General features: G+C 41.8%; 1 protein-coding gene across 1 annotated transcript; it reads right to left on the bottom strand.

The window, feature by feature from the left end:
- Positions 1 to 21,190: 21,190 nt before the first annotated feature.
- Positions 21,191 to 25,172, bottom strand: bmp16 (bone morphogenetic protein 16). The gene is given in 3 exon segments (XM_018702080.1): positions 21,191 to 23,024; positions 23,026 to 23,765; positions 24,799 to 25,172. Coding segments are annotated over 3 exon segments (1,443 nt in total). The 5' UTR covers positions 25,166 to 25,172; the 3' UTR covers positions 21,191 to 22,688.
- Positions 25,173 to 27,013: the final 1,841 nt, after the last annotated feature.

Raw genomic sequence — 27,013 nt, 5'->3', positions numbered from 1 at the left:
GATTGGTGACACCTGGCTGCTCTGCTGCATGGAGACGTCCCATTCTTCAGCATTTTACAACATTGCAGGCTGACTAGTATCTGTAGGAGCCCAGCCTCCCTCTCACATAAATTGTAACAGATAAGACTTTCACCTGTTAGATTGTATATGTTTTATTTTTCTGTATAAACATGTTTAATAAAATATTTCTCCAATTAATACTCCTTTAATTTGTTATGTTTTCAGTATATTATGTCTGTGTGCGCTCCTTGTTTCACTCATGGACAGATTATGAGATAACAGGCCCCTGGGTACAAACATGTAAAAGGCCTCCACCCCCAGGGTCCTAAGAGAAAGAGCCATAGATTCAAAGACACATTTGGTTAATGGTCGTTTTGCCTCTTTGTGGTCAGTTTGCGCCTCTTTGGGATTATTTGATTTTTTCCCAACCGGAAATGTTACAATCAGTCGCTTCATAGTGAGGCTCCTGATTCCTCTGGGACCCTATAGGCCTGTTCCTAGTGGACCCATCCTGTAATCCATCCATGATTTCATTTTCCATCAATGATAAAATTCTTCTATGAGATAATAAACTTTAAACTAAAAGTCAAAAGTTGAAGGTACCGTTGCTTCACCTTCATCAGTGCAGTAACAAAGATGTTATGTTTTGGTAAAGAATCACAAGTATCTTAGCATGTTTATATATATATAAACATATTTGCTAAAATCATTACTCACTATAAGTATGTTGCCACAAAAGTTGGGGCAGACACTACATTCATATTTATTCATTTGAGAATGTGATCATGATCATGTTAATGTATCTTCTACAGGAGATAGTGGCAGTATCAGCAGCAGATGGCAGCACAGACCTCAGATTTAACCTACAGCCTGTGGCAGTCTGTCTTCCTGTTTTTCTTTTTTTTTTTTTAAACTCAAATGAGACATTCTTATAGATGGAGCACTTATAAAACCACACTTAGTGGTGTCACGATCCTTCACTTTATGATTAGGTGCTTGACTGTGTCTGTCTCCCAGGGTGCCTGATGTGCGTAACAACGAACTGCTGGGGGGAGAGATGACTCATCTCCCACCAGTGTGTACAACTCAGTATCAAGTGTTTCATTCCAAACACACACAGAAACACACAGAAGTAAACACATGTAAAGGTCTCAAAGGAAACTCAAACGTTTTTTATATCAGTATTTTGCGTAAGTGGAGGTGATGCCATGTTGGGAGGCTGAAACACGGATTAAACTAAGCATCACTCGCTTTACTCGTTGCTTTGTCAAACTGCTGATTGAACAGCTTCATGGAAATGACAGAAGGGTTTAATGTTATTCAATAAAGGTTGGTGGAAGAGTATAAAACACTTATTTCTTACTGGAGAACATGAATAGATTGTGAGTCACATGAAACTTAATTGATTTAAGATACACTGTCTTCTATTATATTGCAGTATGTATTAACATGTGTTTGTAAAGGCCCTGAAAAGAGTTGACAGGACATAGAATGGACAAAGAAGGTCTGCACTTGCTGAGCTAGAGGTAAATATTTGAATATCACACTGGAAGTGTCCTCAGCAGAGTTATCCTCAACATGTTGTCTCAGTTTCTTTTTGCTTTAATGCGACGACTGGTTGCATTGTCATTGTCAGTATTCTCATTGCCAAATTTGAAGGCAGTGAGGTCCGTCCTTCCCACCATTTGCCTTCTCCCCCATGTACGGTGGCAAGAGATGGAGGAGAGACAGAGAAAGAGAAAGAGCAGGAGAGAGAGAGAGAGAGAGAGGGAGAGACGTTTTGACCGTTTGGATTCACTTTAAAATATGGCAAAGGGCCAATGGCAGAGCAGCGGGAAGACAAATTAAGTGGGGACCTTCCCAGCAGGTCGTCCTTGGACAGATTGGATGTGATTCTGTTCAACCTCTCAACATCCTCCCAACACAAGGAGGACAGGACGGGACTCACAAGCTGTCACAGAGCAGATCACAGAACATATCTCTGCAGCCTGACTCTCAAGTATGTAAAGTATAAAGCCAGGGCACGCATTGATCTGGTTCCTAACACAATTTATTTGCACTCAGCGGAGACTACATCAGTATATAAGACTGTAAGCTGTAGTTTTTCATCATGCGAGTTGTCATCATTGAGACAAGCCATTTGTTTTTGTGCAGTTCTCCTGAGAGTCTTCATCTGGATAAAGGCTGAAGGCCCTCTGTATTTATTAGCAACTGTAGCTACTAACACTGAGGTTTGCAGTCTGCTGCCGAGTGAGGAGAGCAGATGAAAGGGAGAGTGGAGGAAGCTGAGAAATGATCCAAACATACGATTAAACTCAGAGATTGAAGGCAAAACCAGACGCGGAAGCCCCTAACAAGATTTCTACTGTGTCTGCTAAGTCACAATCATTTGGATATGACAGTTTATCACTTCCTTTCATGGCATTTTTTCATAAAATTGATTGCTGATTTTACAGATAGATCTTTTTCTTTGTGCCACACAGGTGGGCAAGTAAACAAAGAAGGCAGCCTCGTTCTGTTTCGCTGACACAGGCCTCTTCCTCTTCTCCCTTAACGGTAATAAATCTGTAAATGTGGCTTTTAGGAGGATTATGCAGTTAGTTTGACATCTAGTTTTTCCCCTTTCCTCAGCTGTATGGAGATGTCAGCAGCAGACTATAGGAGATTGTGCCTGATCTCTGAAAGCAATTAATCCTCTACATGAAACCAGCTCAAGGGTGTATACACACACACACACACACACACATACACACACACACACACACACACACACACATATATATGATTATAGACATGTTCCTGGCAACTTTCAAAGGGCAGTGACCCTACTGAAAATGACTAAATCTCTACATTTTTTTTATTGCAGCTGTTCACCTCTTTCAACAGATAATAGCCTATTCATCATCAACCACTCTTCACTCACACATAAATTCCCAGATGGCAGTGACACTGGAGCCTCGACAGCTGAAAAAAGGAGTCGAATACGTCTGCCCCCTCTTGTAATCTGAAGTTAATAAAGAGACAATTAATTTGAGGTGTCCGCACAGTAACTGGAGAGTGAGTCATTTTCTGAGTGGATCCACTTTAATTGTGAAACCTTATGGACACCCACAGTGCAGCCTGGTGTCCCGAGGTCCCAGGATCCTTAGGTGCTTAAAGTCTGTCGCCTCCTGAAAAAAAGCCTGTGAGGCTGTGATTGTTTTTCCATGACTTCTTCTGCAACAGGCTAGGCTCCCTCCCATTAAATAAAGGAGAAACAGCCTTTAGAGATGATGTCTCAAAGTTATTTCCTCAGTGAAATCTTACACATTCTGTGTTTATGTGCTTTATGTGCAAGTTTTCATTCATATGAACATTAATACCATTGCTCTGAGGCTGCTTTTAAAGGAATAGTTGGACATTTTGGGGAAAAAAACTTGTTCGCTTTCTTGCCAAGAGATTTATGAGAGGACTGATGCCATTCTCATATTTGTCGGTTCAATATAAAGCTATAAAGCTACCTACAGCTGGGTAGCTTATTGTAGCATAAAAACAGAGGGAAACAGCCAGCCTGGGCCTGTCCAAAGGTAGTAAGACTGGTAGGTGGATTTTGGTGTTGTGCAGACACAAGAGCAGCATCAGTCTTCCTATCTAACTCTGCAAGAAAGCAAAAAAGTGTATTTCCAAAAATGTCAAAAGATTCCTTTGAGAATATGAGTAAAGGTCACTAAAGGTTTCCATTTTGTATCTGACCTTTATTCACAAAGATTACATACCCATATTACATAACTCTTGAGAGCAAAATTAGGCCATTAAGTTACAATCAAAACATGCATCATCACTGTCCAATGAAACCCATGTATCTCCAAAATGTAAGCCTTCTCAGAAAAAAAGAAAAACAGCCTTGTCTGATTTTTCCTTGATACTGCATGTCTTCATATACAACCAGTCAGCAAATGGTCATGTACTTTGATGACACATGATGACAACAGTGCACAAGACTGTCCGATGTGGTTGAAAGCCCTGTAAATAGCTAGTAAGTGGACCTTTGTGTTGAGATTTTTTTTGTTCAGACTAATATTTCAAAGGTCAATAATGAATGTTAATACTCAATTTTTAGGGTTTAAGAAAGGCTTTAGTAGCCTAAGATGTGGGATTACAGTACAGACTCTGACTGACTGACATGTAAACAAACACAAATATAAATACATATCTTTTCATTTTAATGAATGGTCAGACTCAGGTGTACTCTCCCAGTTCCTCTGCCTTGATGTGCCGTCCAACTCTTTTCCTTTCACAAGCCTCCAGATCCACCAACGCACCACTGGGATGTGGAGAAAAGCTGGAGAATCCCTTTAACACTTGTGGCATTAGAGAACATGTTAGTCAGAGGTAAATGCATTTAGACAACTTTTTTTTTTTTTAATTGTCACTCTGAACATTTGTGTACTCTGTTGAGAGTCTCTCTCTTGTCTTGTTGTTTAGTTTTTCAGCGTTGGCAACACACAAAGCACCCTGTGTTCTGCAGGAATGCACTCATTAGTCAACAGATTTAGATGATTATTTCCTCTGAGATGATCATTTTTATTCTTCTTGTTCTGCAAATCAGATTGACCATTACTCTGTGTCTATTCTTAATAATATAAGGATGGAACAGAGAGGACAAAGTCATATGTTGGTTACAACTATGTATTTTAGAATTTGTAGCGTTACTAAGCAAACATGCATGATTTGTGTGTAGACTGCACCACATGATCTTGCTAAAATTACTTGGTGGTTTTAATTTTGTCAAGGAGCCAAAAGAATATTTTGTCGTGTCTAATTTAATTAATTCCAAAAGTTGGCTTTGTCAGTGGTGTATCTGTCCATGAAAGACACTAGAGAGAACTCTAGAGTCTCTTTTGGAGATGCATCAATGTGTGTTACGGTGTGCTGATTTGGGAATGTCAATGCAAATGTTTTCAAGGGTGACAGGCAATTGTATAGATGCAGAAAAGCTCTTGGAGAGGCTGTTAAGTTGACTAATTATGTTACTGCTTTTGGCTACTTTGAGCCACTTATTTGGTTTGAGTGTTGCTCTAGGTCCCACTGCTAATATATCAAATTAAATATCAAGGCTGTAAAGTGGTTTCCTGATGGACTGAGTTGCTAAAGTGTCAGTTATGGTTGTAGCAAGCAGGATATGAAAGGTGCTTCTGACAAAGTGTTTTTGTGCCAATCATTAAGAGGCACATGTGCATCCATAAATTCTTTGGTGCTTGAACAAGATAATAGTGTGTGAGTATTTTAAAATATTTCTGTGGGTCACAAACTTGTTCCCCCTCTTGTGGGCACTTCCATAGTCAGGTGAAGGAGTGTGCTACAGCCACCATGATGGCTCTGGAGGCATTAGCCAGGGCTTAGGGGAGGTCATTGGTGATCAACAGGTTGATAAAAACAGAGATCTAATGCTAACATCTCTCTTGTATCAGAATCAGCTGTTGTAGCTGCTTCTTTACATTCTGAGTAGATGCTGAAGCTGAACTTGACATGTGAACACTTCACATTCTGGCTGGTGCTGATAACTCAAAGCCCTCTAGGAAATCCTCAAGTTTGACAGTGAGTGTGTGTGGGCAAAAGTGAACTGATGCATTCCACTACGTTTACCTGGAAGCTTTACTTTGAAGGTTCAAATCAATACAAAATATAATCAACTTAGAAATTATGATGCAATATTATAGATTATGGAGCACTTTTACTGTTGTACCAAACTATATTTTAATGCTAATACTCATATACTTTACTTACAGGACTTTTACTTGTAACAGAGTATTTCTACACTGTGGTATTGCTACTTTTACTAGATAAAAGATCTGATTTCTTCCACCACTGAGTAAAGAGCTTCAGTGTCCCTGGAGGGCAATTTGGTTTACACACAGTAGTCAAATGGGCAGCAATACAAGACTGACTGATAAACAAAAGCATCTAGAAGAAACCAATGAGAAAACCATGATAAGGGACAGCCCTCGCACATTCACAGCGGGTTACAGGACAAATGACAGGTTGTGAAAATAATAGGTGATTGAATAAAAAGACCTCATAAATCACCTCATATACTTGTTAGTATCACTTCAAGGAAGGTAGAGTCGAATTACATTCACAGTATTCACCACCATTCCCATAAAGAGAAAGAGGGGTTATGGGGTCAATCGTGTGGTACTGAGGGCAGTGTTGACCTTGTTGACCAGCTGGACCGCCACTGGCTCTCCTCGCCTACTGACAAATGCTCGGTCATTGCCTTGCCCAACACGTAGTCTTCATCCTGCTATGGTAAAGTAATAACATTAGGCTAGGTCAGTTTCCAAAAGAAGTCCCTCCTGTTCTTACTATTTCTGGAAATTGTGAATTTTCTCTTGTACCACCTTCTTCTCCTCTCCTCTCCTGCATCACCCTATGCATCTTTTATCCTCCTCAGGTCTGAAGCCAGCTGTGATGGCTACCATATGTCCATACCTCATGTTTCCCAATAAAAACCACTTCCCTTTTTAAACATTAGGAAAACACAGGGCGGACCTTGGGAGATATAAAATTGAGGTAGGATTTGATCTGGCACTGAGCACCTGTGTGTGGGGAATGACCAGAAGAAGACAAGCACCGCAAATCCACTGCCACGTAATTAGAAGAAGGCGGAAGAATGAAGGACAAAGAGATTTTCCATCATCCACCCAGCCACCCATCCGTCCATCCCACCTGTGCAAAACTCCCATTCCTCCCTGCTTTTAACTCCTCCATCTGTTTTTCTCTCTTTCCTTTCTGTCTCTCTTTCTTTTCAGCCATAACTTCTTTTGGCTCTCTTTCACACTATTCTCCACTGTATAACTCATTTTTTTTATGTAATTCTCTTCCTGTCCTCTCTCTCTCTCCTCCTTACACCCTTGGTACCTCATCATACAACACACACACACACACACACACACACACACACACACAGAGAGAGAGAGGCATTCGCACACTTCATTTCTTTAAATATTCATTTCCGTCTGTCTGTGATGTGTTTTGTGAAGTTTCCTGTTCCCAGCCCTCCCGCTTCCCTGAGAACCGCCATGTAGGAAGTGGCAGTCCTGGCACTTGTTCCTCTACCCCCCCACCTGAATGGTCACATTCCTACCTTACAGAGATGGAAAGAGAGAGAAAGAGAGAGCTGGACCTCTGCCACAGAGGTTACTGTCCATTTAATATTACTGGTTTTTGGATTCTGTTGCAAAAATTGTTGTTGCAATAGCCTTTTCCCAGACAATATCACCCTCTTTACTGGACAACCTGCACAACCCTGCTCGCTAATAAACTCAGCATATTACTCTATTTCACAGCTGGAGGTTTCTCAGAATTTCTCTAATTCTTTTGACAGAAACAATTCCCAAGTTGTCACTCAGGAAGTCATAGCATGTTTTCCCCAACATAAAAATGTGATTCTGAAACTGATCTGAGCATTTCATTTCAGACTGGAAAATATCTGCTTAATTTTTCTGACAGGGTGAAGAATATTTACCTCTGATACTTAGGTCCTATTTTTAAAGATTCACATGTTGACACCAGGGAATTAAAAACTGTCAGGAAGCACAACTTTAGAGGAACTGCTAAGTCTCATATGAGGAGAATCTCCAGGTTCTCTCTGGTGGTCTGAAGTAGACAATGAGCTGCTGAGAGGTTGAAGAAGGGGAGCAGGGGGGATGTGGATGTCTGTGTAACTGATTTGGCTGCTTGTTCAGTTTTAAGGCTGGGTCACACCAGAAAGCTGGCCAGATGCAGACTAATGACACAGCATTTGTCTAATGGAAATAAATAAACAAATAAACATAACTGAACCATATAGTATGGCTTTTGTTGCTCATTCTCATTCTGTACAGCTCAACGGCCTTTCCAACAGAAACAGTACCTCAAGCCACACTCAAGAGGGCCACATAAATCAAGATACATTACTTAGTTCTGGCTGAGTCCCTTTGGTTTCTTATATAATCAATAGAGGGACCCCAGATCTTAAAATTACAACATGACGCAGATGGGGAGTAGGCTAGATCATCTCCCCAAAATAAATAAGGAAATTGTATGATTGAGCCACTTAAAACAAGGAGAGGAGGTTGAATATCATTCTTTCAAAATAACCATATTTATCTGTAACCATACAAAACGTTAAAGCCTGCTGAGTCTCATATGGCAGGTTTTAGGGAAGTTTCTCAGAAACTTTTAAAACTTTACTGCAAACCCAGAAAAGATGAGTCAAAGTCCCTACACCTGATTTACATGAGGACGGAACATCATTCCTTTCAGTGACGAGTTTTACCTGATGAGGTATAAAAACTAATGACCTAGCTAACCACTTGATACTTGTCGGTTAACAAGCCTATCAGCTTTGTTGCTAACGGGAATATAAGTTCACACAATTTATTTAAAAGATGTATTTGCACCATCAACTCCTGCCTAATAACTGTCTCTGATAGAGGAGGTTAAATAAAAGTGCACAGTGCAACACAACTAATAAACTATGATAGTTTCCTCCATGTCAAACTTCTAAGCACTTGATTCAATCAGAGGTCAACACTGTCAAGATGGCTTTTAGTGGTCAGTTAATGGGGCAATTATCACCAACTTTTAACCATTCACTTCCCTCCAGGGAGCGAATCTTTCATTTGCAGCGATTCCATTGGAGTTAATTGATTTTGCTGTGAATCTGTCATTCTAATTACTGGTGTGACTGGGCTTTTAAACCTGTAGCCCTGCTACACACTGTGATGCTTGGAGATCATGAAACTGCTTTTTGCAATATTGTTCTTTTCTGCAGAGGCATTCTCTGTGTTCCCAAGGTCCTATGTTGCCCAACTCTATATAGCTACATAATGGGAACCTGAAAAACTCGTTCCCCAGCTCTGTATTTACTTAATATGACACAGACTATTGTGGGAACTTGTGGTTCTCAATATAATAGGCATAAACTTGTGGGAACTTATCAAATAGTTTAGGGCTTAAGGTCAGGGTTGTGTCGATATAACTGTTCTGAAGGTTTTTTCCAAAAACTGGATAATGTTTATGTAATATCTTAAGTTCAAATAGGTCAAATTTAACCTGCACAAAATAGGTTAACAGAAAATTGAAATGAGCAGCATAGGACCCTGGGAACTTAAGACCCTGGGAACACGAGATACTCCCCTTTTCTACATCTTTCCTGTTCTTGGTCATAATTTGCTTCCTCTCCTCCATCCGCTCTTCCACAATTTCATCTTCATCTCCCCCTATCTGCACCACATGAAGCCTCAGGTCTGTCCCTCCCTGCCTGTCAATATATATAAAAATAACCGGTTACAGGATTCAGGCCCGTGTGTTGACAGCTCAAGGCTGTTGTAAAGGCTTGTGTTTGTTTGCGTGCATGTCTGTGTATGTCTGTGTGTTTAAGAGGGAGGAAGAACAGATGCTCTTGTAGCTTCAGGCTTGGTTTTCTCATTCTGGCTACAAACAGAGCTGTGATTTATGTTATTGTGCTGTTGCTTTGGCCAAAACAAGGGGGGAAAAAAGAGGGACGAGGGGACAGAGGAATGGATGGAGGGGCCACTGGACAAAGGAAAGTGTTGATTGCTCGGGTTGTGGTCTGGCATGAGGTTGAGACCTTAACTGATGATGCAGGCTTGATCGCGACTGGTACAATGTACAATGTGGTGTTATTACAATGTTTATTTTTGAATGAATGGCTCACTGAAATGTGCATTCTGAAGTGTAATAGGGTATGAAACAAATTCAGGAAAAAGATGGGTAAAAAGGCAAAAGAATCACCTCCTGGAATTCATTTTGGTGAATTTGATTTATAGTAGTCTAAAAAACAAAACAAAACTGAGGCCCATGTCAGAACATATATGACAGCAGTAAAATCCCCTTTTAAAGGGCACATCATGTAGTCAACTGGAAAACAAGTGTACATCTGTGAGAAACTCCATGAGGTAAGGAAAAAAAAGAAAGAAAAGGAAACCCAGTGAAAAAGAACAGAATAAAATCAACAAAATGGGGGATAACAATAATTCTGTCATTATCTGTTCAATCTGTTATGACGATGATTCATTCTGCCTAACAGCTGTTGCACAAATTACGGGACTCTGGCTGTTTCAAGCATTTAATCCTCCTTGATTGACATTTAAATAGCCCATAGATGACTGGTTTTTATGAACTGTGTAAGTATTTTATAGTTGCACTAGTTGGCCAGATGACAACTTTCATGTCTGATTTGTTGTGATTTGCCTTTTGCTATATCCTTTATAAGTCTGTGTAATTGGTATACTCACACTTCCTCCTACTGTGGTTACCATTGTCTGTGATTTAATGGAGTCAACCCTCCCAGCCTTTGGTTCGTGAACAGCTTCCTAAATAAATTAATTCAAACGGAGCATGAAGGATGTTTATAAGACATGTTTTTGGTGTTTTCATGCTGCGACTAAACCACAGTCAGGATGTCTCTCTCTCTCCCATAAAACATAATACCATTTCATATTAAGTAAGAATTTTGTAATGATTTTCACTCAATTCTATTGCCAGGCATCTTCAAAACAAGTATAATATGGACACCTGCTATAGTGCTCATTGTTATTACCACAGGCCTTGTTGATGTCCCGTAAGCACTCAGATGGAAATGCTCCATGGCCTCTTGGCTGGCTTCTCTTCTCTTCCTTCCTACTAGCTGTTGTTGCAATCTGCCAAATGTGAGGTACATAGCATCCCCACATACTCACACACACTTTTCACACACAAATTCACACACCTGATCTTGACTCAAGTTTTGGGAATCTGCAGGAACATGTGGCGGCTTTTTTGTAACCTAAAGATGTACACGCTTCCAGTAAACCACTGATTTCAGCCGGACATCTGGTTGATGGTGAAATTGTCTGTAAAAGCTGGATTTTGAATTAAAGTGTACCGCCGGAGAAAGGTAGACATTAAAAAAATCAGGGATGGGAGGAATACAACTGTTAAAGAAATGAGAGGAGATTTAGCAGGTCATGAAAAATATTGTGTTTCAACAACAACAACATTATTTTTAGAGCAGACAGTGAAGTCCTTCCCCCCTTTAGTCACTGTTGTTGTGCATGTCAAACTGTAGATTTACCATCCAAAATTCTTTATTTTTAAAATAGTAGGTCTTTGATTTTAGATAAAGCTAGACAAGTCAAATATAATTTTTGCAATTTTAGCCAAGTGAATGTCACCTCCACGAACTGGGTGATAGCACAAAGCCTTTCTCAATACATGGTACGCAAGTTCAGAATTGCATTCTTCGGAGCTCAACTTGGGCACAGCCAGATCAATCTCCTGACAGGCCCCAGGCAAACATTTGTTTTTGGGCACCTATTCACATCCGTTAAACATGTCATGACTCAGACACACGCAGGACAGTTCAACTTTTTTGCAGGCAAGAGAGCTGCAACTGAGATGGCATGACGGACAATCTGGCAGAGTACAAGGAAGTGAAAGTGGAAGTGGACCAGTACACAGTAGCCTATACCATGGAGGTAATGAGGAAATAGGCAGCAAGTTTTTTAGGAGTGTAACGCTATCTTGGGAAACAATGGCTGGGGTTGCTGCAGTATAAACTTCCCTAAATCCAGTAGTTACTAACATTAGCCTCAAAAGACAAAGAAAAAAGAAAAGAAAAGACAAGACAGTCTCCAGACCTGACAGACTTGCTGTGCCTAGTTATGGTCTCTGATTGATGAGTTATGCTCTTTGACTGGACGATTGCTGCTCAGGGGAAGGAACAGTCAACTGTTTTAACTTTTTACTTTGGTTATGCCATGTTTTATATTTGTGTATATATGTTTTTTTAATCATATTTTAAGATATATAGTTGTGAATAATCCTTCATTCAGTTACAACCTATGAAGCTGTGAAAAGGTGATGTGGTCACTAATGCACAAATTCTTCAATTCAGTTGTTGTTCTTCTTCTTCATACAAGAACCACACACAGAGATTCAAAGGGCAGGACATCACTAAATTGTTTACATTTTAGAAAGGGCGTGCCAGTGAAGCTTTCTTGAGATATCATGCAGCTCATTTAAGACTATATTAAGTTCAAATTTGTGGTTTGGAAAGTCGCATTCCTGTGATCTCACGGGAGTCTCAGCTCATCTCTTCATTTTCAGACAGAATAATTTAGCCTCCACCAGCCCACCAGTGAAGATTAGAGGGTATATCAGTCTTTCCATCGCTTTGTCTTCGTACTGTTCCCACCCTTCCTCCCTTTGGAGTTCCAGCTAGTGCTGCTGGAAACAAGCTCATAGCTAAAGGGGAAAGGAACGAAGGAAACCCTCTTCCTCCAAATCAGGGCCAATGCTTTTTCCCAATGGGTGCATAATGGTGATGTGAACAGAGTTAGGAGACATGTCCCGTAGTTTTGCTTGCAGGGGTGAATAGTCTGGGAGAGGGTTTTTAATGTAACACACATTATCAAGCCTTAAAAAAATGAACCCTCTGGGAAGGTGGGAGTGTTGATGCTGCAGCTCTTCATAGAAAGCATATGTGAACTGACATACCAATATTTCATACTATGAAAATTCATCATTAAGCTCTGTGTCATGTGTGGGATTGAATTCCATGTTGTGCAACATGTGGCTTTTTTTGATCTGTCACATCCCTTGTATTTGCTGTATACTAACTGGCCTCTCTATTATTTTATGTGTCACATTTACTGTATATTAATGAGGGCTAAATAACAAAGACATCTCTCTGTATAATATGATTCAGTTCAACAGCAACACAAACAACATTGTCTAAAATGACCACAAAGTCAAATCAACACGTCTCTAAAACAGCTTCAACAAAAACTGGACATAAATAACCATTCATGAAGATAAGGATTTAAATCATGACTGCCTTAGTTTTCACCAGGTGTACCTAATAAATTGGCGTCATTGCGCAGGTACTGCTCTCTAATCTGTTGTAGTTTTTAGATGACAGTGGCATTCAGTGGCACAGATGCCAGTGAATGCATAAGGGCACACAGACAGCTGGATAACTTCGTTGTTCATTGGTTTCTCCTCAGGGGATTAACTAATAAAAATAAAAATGTATTTATAAAAACAAAAATGCATGTAATAAAAGGATGAATAAATAATAATGCTACTACGCCATCCTTACATCCTAAACTAAAAAGTCAATAACACAGAGCACACAGACCACAAGAAAGGGTATGAGGGTGGTGGAGGGAGGGGTTGAAGAGGAGGGGAGGGGAGGATGGAGGGAAGAAAATGTGAGATCAGGCCCAAATCTGTGGGGAAGCGGTAGCTTGGGCCGGACGAGTTCACAGATGTTTTAAAGTGCTAATCTAATCTTTATGCCAGGCCTCCCCCCCTCTTCTTTCTTTTTCTTTCCCCTCTCCCTGTCTCAGTTTTTTTTCTTCTTTTTCCTCCTTTTACTTTTTTTGGAGGGAGGTTGGAAAGGCTGCGGCCTGTGTTAATGCATCTCAGGAGCATCATGTACCGCTGCTGCTCGGTGATGGGCCCTAGTTATTCATGCGCCTGTTATCAGCCCTGTTTTCAGACTCAGACACATGTGCAATTGCAATGAAGAAGCCTGGAACTGAGAAATCGGTATAATGAAAAATTACCTTGCACAAAGCTGCTTATAAGAAAGGATGAAAGGGAGGTAAAGTCGCAAGGGGGTGGGGGTTGGGGGGCGGTGTCCTTTCTTTTTTAAGAATATCACCCATGGTGATCATTCATCAAGTTCAATGACCTTCCTATTTTTACACTCTGACACCTTATTGGTCCACAGACTTAGCCCGTTATTTAAGCTCTGCCAAAAGTGTGTTGCATTGGTATTATATAGCCCTGATACAGGATAAAAGGGGATTACATTGACCTCTGATGTTATTGAAACCAATAAATTTTAGGCCCCGCTTTGAGTTTTAACTCATTTCCTCCCCTTGTCACTCTCTTCCTCGATTTTCCCCTTTTGCTTTTTCCGCCTTCCTCCCTCTTGTTGCCCGAAAGGAGGGAGACTTCATATCAGACCGTCGCTGCATTGAAACACGCTGATAGCTCCCTCAGATTCAGCAGATGTACTTGCGCGGGAGTTAATCTCACTCCACAGAATTTAACAGCAAACCCAAATCCTGTGGTTTAAGCCTCTTCCTTCTGACACACTAGACGAGAAACAAAGAGACCACTGCCAGAAAAATCCCCCAGGGCACAAAACCTGGAAATCTAGCCAGAGATTAGAGCTACATGTGGAAGTGTGAAAAGAAATAAAGCATTGAATCATTTTTTCCCCCTGCCTGATGACATGACTTGTTAATTACTCACAGGTTGACAGATAATATTCACGTTGTGTTTACTTTTCAGCTTATTGTTTTTCTTCTCCATGTGATGTCAGGGAATCAATGGATTTTTAAGTTGTTGAGCACAGTGTTTGTTTCCTGTCTTACCCTTGTGACAGGGCATTCCTACCACTGACTCCTGCTTGCTGATCATGTAGCTCTTTGAATGTGCTCGTCATAAAATACACCACGATGAGTCCAACCTGGCAACCGCCACTGAACCTCCAATTGCTCACAACCTTCTGTCGCTCTCTCTCTCCTTCGCCTCTGCCCTTCTTTCTCTCTCTCTCCCCTTTCCTGTGTGTGCTGCTAAACATCTGGAGAAGAGTGATATCCTCCAGGTAAACAGACCAACAGCTGTCCACCAGCCCCTCTCTTTCCCCTCACCATCCCTCTCTTCCTTCATCACTCGATTTCTCCTCCTTATATCTCTCTTCCCTTTCCTTCACAGGCTGTATGACAGTTTCTGTTTCAGTCATTCTGTCTCCTCCTCTTTGTTCATATCTTGTCTTTTCGCTCATCAACAGGCGAGTACTAGTGATGGATGTGTTTATACCGCTGTTACCCTGCTGGTGCGGGCCTTATAATCTGAGTGACTGAGGACACTGAGGACACACTCTGAGTGATGGTTTCAGTTAAACCCTGATTTTTCTGACTACAGTGCATAACTTCCTCTGTGTTTGACACAACAACTAAATTGAGAGATAGCTCCAATTTATTTTACATTAAATTACATTACATCAAATAGTATTTTACTCCCCAAATTAATCTCTGAGATGTGGGAATACAACACAGCTCTTCAACAAATGCACTGAGGCCCGTTTCAGAAAGTGAATAAGCACTGCTTACATGCAAACTACAGCAGGGTCATACTTTGCAAATGACTGTTGCTCTGTCATGGCTGTGCATGGGTGGCAAGTATGGTGTTTGTTGTGATTTAGCTAGGCATGGCCAAAGCAGTTTGCATTTGTCTGAAACCTCTCAGTTTATTGTTAATTTCCAATGGGCACCTATCAATGCTCACGGGCCAAAAAGCCTCTGAACACAACTGGATAGAGCAACAAAATGTGTGATATAGCACAGAGTGACAGAAAAATATCTGGAAGCTCTTTACCTGCAGTTGTTTGTTCTTCTTTTAGGAAAAAAAAAGACCGTCCTGTTCATTTTATACTGTCGCAGTAGCAGATCTAACAGACCTCACCAAATCAGCGGCAGCCATCTTGGTTGTTGACCAAAAATGCTTCAGCAATGCCCCTGTGTTGGTCATTGTATCAAGCCCCACCCCATTTTAGATAAATGTTTGTGATTGGCCCAACTGGTCTCAGGACTGATGAGAATCATCATCATCCTGGTTAGTTTTGAATGGTAAAGGGTGTCAGAGTGACAAATCACCAATATTTCCAGTGTGCTCACTTTCAGTTCTCCTACCAAATAAAGTGGTTTCAGTAACAAGCCCCGACTGTTGGATTGTCTACAACCTCTCTGACCTCTCATGTCACACAGTGTGTATCATTATAGCGATATTTATTACCTTCCAGAGCTCAGTTTAGCTTATTGAGTATACTTTTTTACACAACTGAATGTTATTCCAGATTATGGAAATAAGAACCAAGTTGTAATGAACTGAAAATAACCTTAATATTGACTGTTCCGGAGGGGATGGGGGGGTTTTAAGAGGTATATAGAGCGAAGGACCCCACAGAGTCCAGATCTGCCTCTATCCTCGGCATCTGTCTAATTAAAACTAAACTCATGGATATCCCCTCCCTCTTCTCAACTCCAGTGGTATATTTCCCTGAACGCATGCCTCGAGTGTCGAAAGCAAATCAGAGGCGGTGAGAGAAGGCAGGAATAGCAGAAACGAGGGATGGAATGAATGCAATTTCCACTCAAGCAGGGACAGCATCCGCATTGTGAAACACCTGTAAAAACATCATTTTTCATCCTTGAGCTGTAAGGGAATGGGAGGAGGGAGAATGGAGATGAGATGAAGACATAAATGAAGAGCTGGACAGATGACAGAAGAGGAAGTAAAAGAAGGGAAGATTGCTGTTGATTCATTCAATGTTTTAACTGGTATCGCTTTGATTAAGATGTTATCTGGTGCCTGCATGCGTTTTAAGTCAGAAACCACTGACAAAGATGAATTGGGGACAACAGCTGGTCCTTATGCAACCTCTGGATCGCTACATCAAACACACATGCAAACAGAGTCTAGAGAAAGAGAGACATACGTTCAGAGAGAAGAACGGACGCAGCAGCCCTCCCCTCGGCCTCATGGGTCGGCGTCCAGGCTCGTGACATGCCTGCTTCCGGCCAGCCTGCGCGGCATTTTGACGTGCTGCACCTGCCTCATTCGGCAACCCAGAGGTCCAGCTTTGCTCATTCAGTTTCAGCGTGAGTCTGCCTTTGAAGCTCGGAGGCGAAACCCAAAACCCTCGCTATCTGTTTTATGTGTTCCAGACTGAAACCACCAACTCAGCAGCAGAAGCAGCAGCAGCAGCAGCAGCAGCACACAACTGTTAGATACATCCACATCTGCTACAGTGATTTGGGACACTATCATTTTATTGTGTGACACACTATATGTATCAAACTGCAATTTAGTGTACTTAAGGGGTTAGCATGATTGAAAACTGTTTCTGATGTCCAAAAGGAAATCTTTTGCAACCATTAAGGGTCTGTGACCCCGGCAGTATAAGTGATGCCCTGATTCTTCTGCTGCTGGTATATCACTGTCATCTTGACTTTTATTTATCACCTCTGTTTCAAAAACCTGCAGGCACACATTGTTTGTAGCTGTGCCTCCATGCCAAACCCACAAATTTTCACAAATAGAACTGATGTTCTCTCAGAAAAATCTGGAAAAAGTTTTGGAACAAAAGAGGACATTTGTGATTTGCAGTAAAGCGAAAGCCAAAAGCGTTTCCAGTTTTCTAAGCCTTTCTGTCATATGCTTGTGCATTTTTGTGTGTAAATTTATTTGTCTGGCAAGTAACTTTTGTTTCTAGTAGTGGTAGTAACCCAAAATGTGCTTCAGACAGGTGTCATTAAAGGTTTCACATGTGATACAGTGGGTGGGCTACACAGTTGACCCAGCAGTTAACAAGGACAAGGAAGTAGGAGTGCTGTAGTTTCCGTGGACACGGCAGGTATGGAGCAGAGGACACCAGGGAGGGGTGAGGCTGCCTTCGTCTGTGGCTCATCTCATCTCTCTCAGAGTGGGCGGCAGAAGAGTGGCAGGCTAGTCCTTGTGAACTCTGCCTATACTCAGACTGCACTGCAGTGAACCATAAAGCAATCCCCACGCCACTCATCTATGTATGACATAGCTCATGTTGAACTGTTGTTGGTGATATGTGATACTAAATAACTGGGACGTGCTCCAAAGTTCAACTGCAGCACTGTTTGCTGACACACTTTCACATCTTGACTATACAGTCTAGGAAAGCTGCACCCAGGGCCACCAAGATTGTTTCTGGGAATTCTGATCTTTAATTTGGTCATAGTTCATGACCTGTTTGGTAGTTTAGATTCTACAAATACACATAAATTACACATGATGAGATTTTAGAGTCAAATTTTTTAATTTGACTGTTTTAGGGCAAAAAGCACGAGTTAAAATAGTCAGATATTTTTGTATTGTGGGAGAGGCTTTGAAATTGAATTGAAACAAAAAAGTTGTGAGGTGAAAGGAAGTGTTTAGGGCGCTCCTGGTTCAAAAAGTAAAATCTATTTTTTCCATAGCCAGTGTGAGGCAACTTTTATGGCTTGGATGAGTATGAAACGATCCGATCAGTACAAAAGTTTAACGACTGCATCAGAAAATATCTGGCTCTTTTGATGTAAAGACAAAAGTATAAGCCAGTGTAAGTTAACTATGACTCCCAAAGTGCATTTCTGCAAAACACATCCAGTCACAGAGCTTAAAATGCTGTTTAAGTGAGACTCTGACACTGATGATGATTTTATCATCTGCAGCTTAACTGAATTCAGTTTGGGGTTCTGGGTCAATTTTGGATGAATTACGACAGCATGATTGGTTCACAACTGTGACAAGTAAATGTTTTAAATTCCTGGCTACTGTAGTACTTACTGTCATCTGCAATGCCAGACTGAGGATGACATTTAAAAAAATATAATTTTTTTTTAAGGAGAAAAATTTGTTGGTTCCACTAAATTCCAGTGTGATGTTTTACAGTGTAGCAGTGCTCTGGTTGTAATTAAGTAATACCCCTCTGACCATGTCCACTCCTTGTGTGAAGAACTCTCTGTAATGCAAGGCATTTGTACTCCCTCCTGCTCTCTCCCCTGCTTATCTAGGATATATCACAGATAAACCCAGACACCTGGTCAGGAGTGTGGCCATGTGTCCGTGCGGCCCTGTCACAGGGAGTAACCGTCCACAGCTCCTCTGCATGATTTATGGGCTGAAGGAAGGTGTTCCTCAGGGCTGACTGGGTCAAGGCTGCTGCTACCCAGCCTCAAACAGACTCCACACCTGACAAGATAAGCCTGATCGTATCCTGTGTTTGTGCTCCACAACCTCACCTTTAGCAATTGATGACCAGAGAACCTGTGAGGGGAAGAAGGGACAAAATGTGTTACAAAAATAGATGTGAGAAAGAGGCAACCTTGATGAGGAGAGACATCAAGATATGGTGAGCTATCTGTTTCTCTTTGTTCCACTGTACTATAATACCAAAACACAAAGAAACAATAAACTGATATAAGCTAAAAGCCAACCACTGCCATTTCTAAAGAAGTAAGAACAGAAGAAATCTGATCACAAGTGCCCATGATATTGTGAAAAATCATGTAAACAATTCAACACAAAGCAAACCTCTACAGACCTTTAAACCCCTTAATGTTCAGTTTCTTTTAATTTGCCCTTTCAAAGCCACTTAATTATTGTCAACAACTGTCCAATTCCACATTGTCTGACAGTAACAAACACATATTCTTTATCAGCATTTTTCCATTTCCTCAAATAAGAATACTCTAGTGGAATATTCTGTTTTAAGCATTATTCTGTACACACTTCCCCAAACTTCAGCCCAAAATATTTGGTATCTTTAAAGGATTGAAATGCATGAGAAATGCAAGATGGTGGGACTGAAGATGGGGAAATTGTGGTTTCATACATCCGTCCGCAATTTTTATATGATTCCTATCAGTGGTAATATCCCAAAGAAAATGGATGTATGAACTAACAGGTCATGGCTTATCAATAATCACTCATCTCATTTCACCATGTGGGACAAATAGACTGTTTAACACCTGTTTCTAATGTAGCACCTGGGAAAAGAAGGAGTTTACAGATGAGGTTGAAAGAGGAAAAGATTTGCAAGAGAAAACTGTGTGAAGATGGGCAGGTGATTGACAAATGGGCTGAGATTGAAGTGATGATTTGCAAAGGGGATGCTGAAGGATGAGAAAGATAGATAAGTCAGGAAAGATAGAATAAAGAATGGTTTAGGTGAAAGAGTGAGCACCGGTCATGGAGGAGAAAGGTCAAAGGTTATCGCTCAACCACTGTGAGTGAACCACAATGTGTTACAGCCCATGAGATGAAATGTACTGATGCTAAACTAGGACAGACTCCATCTGTGAACATGAAATACTGAACCATACATCTTACGTGCACATCTTTATCTACATCTATACACTTGTTTTTCACACACAAACATAAAGCACACAGGTTTGTTTCAGTTACGGCTCACTGAGATGGCCATACACTTATCTATAACTACTTGTACGTATTAAAATATAAAAGGTGCCCTGTGGAGTTTTCTTGTAAACAAACAAAAGTTATCTGCACTCCTCATAAAGCATTTGCAAACATTTTAGATCTTGCACTGTTTACATCGTGTTAACTAACCAGCAGTGTTTTTCTTCTTTGTTGGTGAGTTACTGTGTTTCTTGGTGCATCACCAGTGTCAACTTTCAATCAGTGGAACAGCTTGAAACCAAGAGCAGGAGGTGAATCGTGCATGGTGGGCTGGTATGCATGCATGCATGTGCGTCCTTGTGTGCTCTATGGCTCTAATCGCATCAAAAATCTCCACAGGGTACCTTTAAGACTGGTTATGTTTAGAGAATATGCAGAGGGATCAGAGTCTTCTGTGTGTTTTTTCCACCCTAAAGAAAGGACATCCTGAGAAAAGCACAATGTATTCCAAGTCTCAGGATTCTCAGGATACTGACGGAGCCCCTAGCATCCCAGGTGCTTTGTGGGACATTAATGGGTTATGTACAGCGTTTCTTTCTTCTCCATTTGGTGTGAAATCAAATCACAATCTTCTCCTTTCGCCCTTTTAGACTGTGGGCTTCACTCACCTGTAAGCTGCAGTGAGCTGGTCCATCTGGTGGTGGTTGAGAAGTCACAATCCTTTTCTAAAACGCACAGGAATGTGGAGGCCAAAGACACTGTCGAGTTTCTTTGACCCCTGCGTTTCACCACACATCTCCTCAGTCTTTCTTGTTCTCTGCCTCCATGTGACATCTGGGATCAGAACCATGTGTGCGCTGCTCACGGGTGGTAGAGCGAAGTGATACAGAGAGGATGTGCAGTGAGGAGGAGACATTTCCCCTTTTATTTAAATCTTGTGCTCAAACTCACAGCTGTTTCAGTGTGAGAATTTGAGGCTACTTCCTTAGCTACAATATCATGAACACAGACCTGTTTAGATCTTGAACTCTCTGCGGGACCCCTGGCTTCCCTTTTTTCTTCTGGAACATGGCAATAAATCCACTGTAGGCTGAAGAAAAATGTGTATATGCAAGGCTTTTATCAAGCATGTAGGCCCCAGGAAAAAAAAAGCGAACATCGCAAAAAAAGAGAAAAAGTTGATGCAAAGAAAAAGTCACATGACAATTGGTGCTGTTTGCTTTGTTTATTAGAGGTATATTGTCAAACATTTTACAAGCTTTTGCTTAAATGTTTCCATTTAGAGAGAAAAATGCAACACTGAAAAAACAATTACTAAGCTCAGCAGAGAACACTTTTAAAGCCCCTGTTTGAAAGGCACTGAAGTCCCAGTTTTAGTATCAGTCTTCCTTTTTTTTTCTTGACACATGCAGACACAACTAGCAAAGACACCTGTTGTTACACACTTCAGTAGCTACAATACATAGAGCTTTCATTTGACTTGTTAGTTGAGCTTTTAAAGGCGACACCGCTTATGTCTGCTATCATGTGTTGAACACCAAAATGTGTGCAATAATGATAAGGTGGGACGTTGAAGTAACACAGACTGTTGATTCAATACACTGAACATTTGTACGGATGTAAAGCTACCATAACTTACTTCATGTGGATGGCAGGCTTTCAGTTTTCTGTATGCTTTGTTGAGTGCAGGTATCTTAAATATTTTCAAGATTAAATACACCATATTGCTGCTATTTAAATACATAATGTGTCTTTTTAAGTTAGAATTGCCATTCAGTGGAATTATGTATAATCACAAGACAAACCATCACTTGGATTTTCTCCACGTCTGCAAAAGAAATGTACAAAAAAAGTCTGTCTTTTTTTAAATAATAGTGATAGTAGTACATTCAAACAATAGCATAATAATTCCTCAGCATTATTGTTGTGGTTTTAAATAGCTTGTGATGTAGGAGTGCTTGTAAGGGACAGTCTGCCATTATGTTAGCGTTCATGAAAACAGATGCACCCTACTTCATGGTTCAAATACTGCAGAAACAACACGGTCACACAAAGTTTAGATGCCACGCTGGTGCCATCGTCGTATTGCAAATGCTGTTGATCGTCAGTACGTCCGTCGGAAAGATACAGAATTGTGTAAACTCTGCTCGGGAGCTTCAGAACGCACATCCACGACTGCCTGCTCTGACTGTACTTCTGCAATAGCTTTAAACACATGAGCCTGAGATGAGCGGCTAACATTTGAATATAGAATAGACACTCTCTGATGTTAAAGCGTGAGAGAACAGTTGATGGTGTACACAGCAGCATCGTCGATAAATGGGAAAAAGTGTAAAGTAATTCCTGGCAGTTTACCTGTGTTGACCATATTTCTGCTTGCACTACTTTCTCTGCCTTACTGTCTAATCATTTATCCTACTCTGTGGCAGATTATGTCTTCTATGTTTTTCTCACTCTTTTTCTTTCTCTTTTGGTCTAGTTTTTTTATTCCTGATAATGACAGTTTAGCTGCTGTATTCATTTCCATCTCCCTCCTCTCCACTCATCCTTCTCACACTGCTAGATTTGTCTCTATCAGTCTGTGTGTATGCATTCAGCTGGCTTTTATAGTCCCAGTTCCAGTCCCATCTGCCTGTTCCTGCCTCTGTCCCCTCCCTCAGTGCGTCTCCGTCCACGTCTAGGTTTCTCTGGCCGAGCTCTCTCGCCCACTACCGGCAGCCGCAGCCCTCCACCACCATATCCTGGTAATTCTTCAGCACCACTCGGTCGTGAGGGTCCAGGTAGAGCAGGGCAATGGGGCTGAGGGAGGTGGGGACGCAGCAGGCCCGGGGCACCGCTCCATTCACAGAGTTTACCAGAGTCTGCACCATGGCGTGGCTAGAGGAGTTCATGTGGTCAGCCAGAGGGAAGCGGCACTCCCCCAGGCAGAAGAAGGCATCGTAGCCGCTGGGTGCAATGATCCACTTGTGCCAGCCCACGTCGTTGAAATCTACGTACAGAGGATGGCGGCGGCATCTGTTGCGAGAGAGGCGCTTCAGTTTTCGCAGCACGGCCACCATTTCTTTTCACCCTTCCACGTTCGCTCCAGCCTACCCCACCTTTATCACCCCCCCAACCTGGAACTGTATAAACTGTTTTTTTGGCCTTCACCCAGTCTTGGTCCCTATTGCGGCCCTTGCTGCTGCTCCTTGCCCTTTCTTTTGTCACTTTTCTCCCTCTCATCCTCTGGCTGCCACCTGAGGTCCTCCTGCCATGTTTGACTAATGGCTCTCCGCGCCCGTCATGACTGTAAGTCACCAAGAGGGGTCTCTCCTGGGCCCAGCTGTGCTCATCCTGACCCACAGACCTGCATACCCTCAGGTGTCCCTCTTTGTGTTTCTCTGCCTCCTCCTCATTGGCAGCAGAGGAGAAGCTTTGGTCAGGGGGCGAGGTGGTGCTGTTCTCAGGTGTGACCTCCAGGAGGAAGCCCAGGCTGCCACTCCCAGCAAGGGCCTTATGGAAGAGCTCTGCACTGAGGCTAAAAACCTCCCAGAAACCACTGTCTTTATGACTTTGGAGGTCAGTGGTGAGTAACCTTGTCTCCAGCAGGTTGGGCTCCGGATCCTCGTGGTGCTCAGAGAGGTATAGGTTTAGTCTGTGGGGCCCGGGGCCCAGGGATGCTCTGTCACTGTGGAGGAGCCGGAGCTCAGCAGAGAGCACCCTCTCATCCTCAGGGATCGAGGAGATGTTGAAGAAGATGTGAACCCTCTTATGATGGTCTGCTATGGGACTGTCTCCAAGGGGCTCTATGAGAAAGATGAAGAAAGACAAGAGAGTATGGGAGTTCAGTGTGGTTCAAACTCATTTGACTGACGATGCATGACACAAACAAATGCAGGCTATGTTACTCAAATTTGCAATTTAGCAGAACTTTCTTCAAAAACAAGAAAATTGCCAAACTGTCTTCCAAGATCAGTAGACACTGTGAGTTCCAAGTTTTACCCTGCATGAGACACAATCATGTTTCCAAAGTGAACTGAATAACTACAAGCATTAATTTGTTCCGAGATGTGTTGTTACTTTAAACTTAACAAAATAATACATGGTCCTGGCCCAGGCTTTGTGCAATAGGCATATATAGTTGTATTGCTTTTGTATTTTTATATTTGTGAGCTGTATTTATTGCATCAGAATCAAGGCTGGATTACTAGGAAAACCTAGCAACTCCCTCAAGACCTTCTGTCCCCAAAAGTCTCATGTTGACTGCATGTGTTAGTTTTTGGTATTTTGATTAATTGTAAATTTGTTAAGGAATTTCCACTACTAAAGTATATATCAAGTAATATCAACCTCTGCATTATTAGCTAATGTTGCGGCCATGTCTTATTGAGGGCATCTGTTGTGAACTCCCTCTGTGCTCCCTAAAGACCCCAGGACTTTGGGGCCCAACAGCAAATGTTTGCCCTCAGGCCTCGTAACAGGTTAATCCAGCCACGATCAAAAGTGCAGTGCAGAGTTCAGTGTGAGATATATCTAAGTACGCTCTCACATGTCTTTTGAAAGACGTGGGGATTGTGACAACCTGTCTTATCTAAGAGGATTGGATCTTACTTAGCATTTATGTTGTTAAATGGTGAGTCAGAAGAAACATCTGCTACTGTCATAAAAAAGATCTTTATACTTCATCTGTGGCTGATAAAAGAATTCAACGGAGTGCATAAACAGTTTCCCTGAAACAACAGTTCAAAGGTCAAACTCAAACAACCGTGATCCGAATATTTTGATTATATAAGTTAAACAGGTTGACAGCATGGCGTCATGATGTGTCAGTGGGCTCACCATTGTGGTGAAAGCTCCGTACAGTGTTGGCCTGCTGGATGTGCTTGCTGGGGAAGCTAAACGAAGGGTCCTCCACTAGGTGGTACTGCTGCTGGTGGAAGCGATAAAGATCCAGGAGGTACCGGGGCACCGGCACTCCAGGCCGAGGGTCGGGCTGCGACTGCAGGCCCAGCCGGTTCAGGAGGAGACTCTGGATGGTCTGAGCCAGACTGGGCTCCAGGACGGAGCTGGCTGGTGGGAGCGTCAAGGAGGAAGGCGTGGGGGACACCCTGCCATGGTCGATCTCGCTGGTGTCTCCACCCTGGCGACCAGACGAGGCTTGAGGTAGCAGCAGGACCATGAGGAGCAGGAGGTTAGCAGGGAACATGGTGGACCTGGAGGGCAGATAAGGAGGTGAGGAGAGATGATGGTGGGACAGGTGTGGTGGAAAATAGAAGAAAGGGCGGACCACAAAAAGATAAACTTGTGAAGGGAGATTGTACAGTACTTTTCTGTCCTTTAAATTTAGGCATTTTGAATTTACGTGTTTGTGCACATATATGCTTTATACAGGAACAATGTAAATCATATGATATAATGACACAATATAAAGTGGTTGAGAAATCTGCAAAAGAGATAGCTCCTACAAGATGCTCCAGGACTCTGTATATCATGCTTATGTCTTCTCCTTCCTGGACACACTAGTTTCTCATTAGTCTTCAGCCTTCATGTGGCATATGTTCAAGAAATTTACTGTCCACATATCCATATGAAGTTGTTTGCTTGTTACTCCTGGCTGTAGAAACAGTGCTACTTTGTTTTTTTCTCTGTTAATTTATGGCAAGCTTCTTACCCCCAAGGCCCATATATCTCCTAGGACACCTAGGAGCAGGAGTAATTAACCCGTCTCTATCTGTAATTTAATCATGCTGTGTGGTTGCGTATGAAAGGGATCACAGTGCTGTGTATGAAAGACATCCAGCATTAATCAAAGGCTGTGGACTCTAGTGACATGTAATGGAGTTGTAGAGGTATGTCAGTGACAGATAACCAGTTTTTTTTCCTTCTGTCATTCTTTTCAAATCATCAGACACTGAGTGTTAAAACATTCAGACTTTGTCTGAGTAAGTGAAGAAGACCAAAATCTTTTCATTTAAAATCTTTTCATTTCAAAAAAAAAATAGAGGCCTATTTTATTGCTGGAAATAAAAAAACTCAGAAAACATTTATCTCTCAGATGCAACTTTTGTGGTTTGCTCATTTTAACCTCTGCTAGTTACCTAAAAATCCTTTCTGTGGGTGCTCTCAGTGAGGGGATTATTTGCACCTGTGTGTGTAGGATTTTGTTACGGATTTCACTCCATGCAGATTATCGAAGGCCTAATAATATTCATTCTGTCCCAGCCTGCATCCTAAACACTGACCACAACCCCACAGATGCCACAACATTGCTCCCTTGGCTAAACCTTACTGAGATAAGACAGTTGACCCTCTTTCATCTTTCACTTAAAAACAAGTGATCAGTGTGTCTCCCACCATGACTGTTCTCAGTGCGGGAACATGGCCACAGACAAGGGTCACGCAATTATGTGACCTGGCTAACACCCTGCACCTCTGTAATGCAGGTGTTAATGACTGAGCCAGTAATTAGAAACCAGCAAGTTAAGAGCCCTCTTGACCTGAAGAGGTTGAGGTGAGGTGTAAAAAGGTCAGAGCAAAGAAGTTGAACCTGTTGACCAGTCAGGGATAAGACAATCTGAGCTGCAAATTAAATGAACTTCTATGAAATAGGGAAGCGTAAAAAAGAAAAATGTAAAAAATGTTGTTCTGTTGAACAGGACAGGTATACAATTTCTATCCTCAAAAATAAGCACATCTTGATTCCTGTCAGTCACTCTAAGTTTGCAATTATCTCTTTCCTTGTCCGAGCTCACACATATCTCCCTTCTCTATCTCTTTATCTCGTCTCTCTATGGGACAGAGAATTGGTTAGGCCCTCTACAGCGTGATAACAGAGGTGTTTATGACTGAGTGAACACATAATGACACTGTAATGACTGCTTATCTTACCACACTGCCAGAAAAAGGGTTAAAAGCAGGTCACAGGTGTGAAGGCGTGTATGTTTTTGTGCATGTGCAACTGTGTGTATGTGTGTTCTTCATGTTGTTGTGCAGTTCAAAGGGCAGCCCTGGGAAAATAAGCCACCTCCAAGCGTGGGATTGTTGCTAGCTGTCC

Source organism: Lates calcarifer, linkage group LG21 (assembly GCF_001640805.2).
Source record: "Lates calcarifer isolate ASB-BC8 linkage group LG21, TLL_Latcal_v3, whole genome shotgun sequence".
NCBI lineage: Eukaryota > Metazoa > Chordata > Actinopteri > Centropomidae > Lates > Lates calcarifer.
This window is presented reverse-complemented; position numbering and strand designations above follow the sequence as displayed.